Source organism: Hirundo rustica, chromosome 18 (genome assembly GCF_015227805.2).
Source record: "Hirundo rustica isolate bHirRus1 chromosome 18, bHirRus1.pri.v3, whole genome shotgun sequence".
Classification (NCBI taxonomy): Eukaryota; Metazoa; Chordata; class Aves; order Passeriformes; family Hirundinidae; genus Hirundo; species Hirundo rustica.
The window spans coordinates 7599502-7602508 of NC_053467.1; the positions used below are offsets into that span (position 1 = coordinate 7599502).

The 3007-nt window shown below is 56.2% G+C and overlaps 1 protein-coding gene across 1 annotated transcript; it reads left to right on the forward strand.

Moving 5' to 3' along the window:
* Window positions 1-212: 212 nt before the first annotated feature.
* On the forward strand, window positions 213-1648 carry NOG (noggin). Its single transcript, XM_040081806.2, has one exon. The coding sequence runs from the start codon at window positions 753-755 to the stop codon at window positions 1422-1424; it is 672 nt and encodes a 223-aa protein (XP_039937740.1). The 5' UTR covers window positions 213-752; the 3' UTR covers window positions 1425-1648.
* Window positions 1649-3007: the final 1359 nt, after the last annotated feature.

A 3007-nucleotide genomic window follows, 5' to 3' on the forward strand; every position in this document is an offset into this window, starting at 1 on the left:
GGGCAGGGCAGCATCTCCCGGGGCGCGGCGGCTCGCGTGAGCGGCGGCGTGCGGAGGGCGGGGGGAGGCGGCGGCTCCCGCCTCAGCCTTCCCCAGCAGAGGGTGCCTGCCGGTGGGAAGGGGGAAGCCGCGCTCTCCTGGACTTTTGTGGGAGTGGGGGTTGTGTTGTGTGTGTGGGTTTTTTTTAAGGGGGGTGGGGTGGGTTAGGAGAGAGTCTGTGGTTTCCATGGAGATGAAGCTGAAAGTGCAGGAAATTTAAAGGCTTTGGGTCCTTGCAAAGCAGACAAACTGGTGCCAACGTGCGTGGCTGCTGTTGCTGCTGAGGAGGCTGCTTTGCAAACGGCGGAGAGGAGCGGGGAGGAAGAATCGGCAGCAACTTCTTCCACGCGCACGGGCAGACAACGAGGAGCGGCAGCAGCAAGCAGGATTCGCAACAAAAAGAGGCATCTCCCGTTCCCGGGAAGGGCGAGAAGAAGCAGCAGCAGCAGCAGAATTTTGGAGTGGCTCCACCAGGAGAAATTTTATAGAGAAGCCTGCAAGAGAGTGTGTTTGCAGGGGGCTTGTTCTCCGGGCTTATCAGGGGGCTGTCTTTGCTGGTGGTGCGGCGAGTGGAGGTGATCCCTCTCAAAGACGAGCTATTTTGGATATCCCCGTACAAGTTTTCTGATGTATTTGCTTGCACCTTCTTCCCTTGCTGTTTGGTGAATCCAGCCCCCCTTTCCCTCCTCCCCCCCCCCACCGGTCTCCCAAGGATGGATCATTCCCAGTGCCTTGTGACTATATACGCCTTGGTGGTTCTGCTGGGTCTCCGGCTAGAGCAGGGCGCCTGCCAGCACTATCTGCACATCCGACCGGCTCCCAGCGACAACTTGCCCTTGGTGGATCTAATCGAGCACCCGGACCCTATCTTTGACCCCAAGGAGAAGGATCTTAACGAGACCTTGCTAAGGAACCTCATGGGCGGACACTTCGATCCCAACTTTATGGCTGTTTCCTTGCCCGAGGACCGCCTCGGAGTGGACGATTTAGCTGAGCTGGACTTGCTGCTCAGGCAGAGACCCTCGGGAGCGATGCCCAGCGAAATCAAAGGGCTGGAGTTCTACGACGGGCTGCAGCCGGGCAAGAAGCACAGGCTGAGCAAGAAGCTGCGCAGGAAGCTGCAGATGTGGCTTTGGTCCCAGACCTTCTGCCCGGTCCTATACACGTGGAACGATCTCGGCAGCCGCTTTTGGCCCCGGTATGTCAAAGTGGGCAGCTGCTACAGTAAAAGGTCTTGTTCAGTCCCCGAAGGCATGGTTTGCAAACCTGCCAAGTCCGTGCATTTAACGATCCTGAGGTGGAGGTGCCAGCGCCGGGGCGGGCAGAGATGCACATGGATACCCATCCAGTACCCCATCATTTCGGAGTGTAAGTGCTCCTGCTAGGGCTGGCACTTCCCTTCGCGCCCCTTCTCCAGCGGACTCACGTGGACCTTTGCTGCAAGAGAAATAAAAGACATTTGCTTTCTGGTTAACGTTGTAATGCACTGTAACGTGTAGGAGAATGTATATTGTGTGTATATATGGCACCGGTTTAATATACTATTAAAAGGTCAGTATTATACGTGAAATAATCAGCGTCTACTGTATTTTCAAGACTATTACCCTGATCGTTGCTAATGTAACTTTTTTTTTTTTTTTTTTTTTTTGTATTTATATTCCAGAGAGAAGTTGCTTCGCTTTGGCGAAGTAGGTTTTTTGTTGGTTTTTTTGTGCTTTTTTTTTTTTTTTTAATAAAATGATTAAAAAATACAAACCAAGCTTTTTGATAAGAAAATGTTTAAAGCTATTTTCCATTATTCGGAAAGCGTGTGTGTGAGGGGTTTTTTTGTTTTTCCTTACGGACTTTAGATTTAAAGTAAAAATGAGTAAACGCCTAGAGCACAATGTTATTGTAAATAGAGAGAACAGTCTGAATGACTTAATCCTATGTAAATGAAGAGTATCTGCTATTTATTCTTTATATCCTTGTAGTAAAAGTGCAGTGCAGAATTAAAGTCAACCACTAAAACACGAGCCGTTTGGATTCTGTTTGCTTTTTGGTTTGGCCGCCGTCGGGGGGGCTTTCTTCTTTCTCCTCCTCGTTTTCCACGCTCAGCAGGACGTTTCGTGGTGGCAGGGGGAGGTGGGAACCTGCTCACGACTCTGTTAGAGGGGCTCTGCGGCACCTTCATGACCGGAGCGCTGCGGGCTCCGGCCCCGCAGGATAGGGGGCGGCCGTCGGGGGGGTCCGCCCGCTCCGCGCTGCGCTGTCCCCCGCGGAGCCGCTCCCGCGGCCGCGCAGCCCCGGCGAGTTCAGCGGCAGCTGCTCGGGGATTTTTCTTTTAACCGCTTGACATTTCATTTACAACGGGACACGTGTCTTTCACACCTACCATTGTGGTGGGACACTGCTGAAACTTGACCCCTGGGCTTTGGGGGGTTTCGGCGCAGACACGTTATTAGCCCGATCCTGTGACAGCCCCGCACACCGCCCGGCCCGGCCCGGTTAACTCTTAGGGCTCCCGCCAGCGCCGGGCCAGCGCCACCCTGACGGGCGGCCGGGGGCTGCGGGGCTCGGGGATTGCACCCCCTCCCTCGAGCCTCCTCTCTGCAGGCTGCCCGGGGAGCACCGTGCCCTGCAGCCGCGGAACAGCGAGCTCTGCAGCCGGGCAGCAGCGCCGTGCCTCCCGTCCTGCCGCGGGGTGCCCGAGCCCCGCCGCCCGCTCCCAGCCCGCCCCCCGGGGCCGCCCCCGCCCGCTCCCCGCTCCCGTAGGGGCTGCGGAATGACCCGGCTCGGTCCGGTCCGGCCCGGCCCGCGGGACCACGACCGTCCCGCGGCTCGGTCGGGACCCGGCCCAATTAGCGACGTGTTTGACTTGTACGTGCTGGTAGAGCCGGCGGTTCGTATCTCGTAGATACCAACTGCGAAAACAAACTCTCCACGTGTTCTTCAAAGGCTCCCTGACAGTGCAGACAACCTTTTCCTT

Bases quoted from the DNA above. Each gene is read 5' to 3' on its own strand.
- NOG (XM_040081806.2), top strand. From the start codon at position 753: ATGGATCATTCCCAGTGCCTTGTGACTATATACGCCTTGGTGGTTCTG.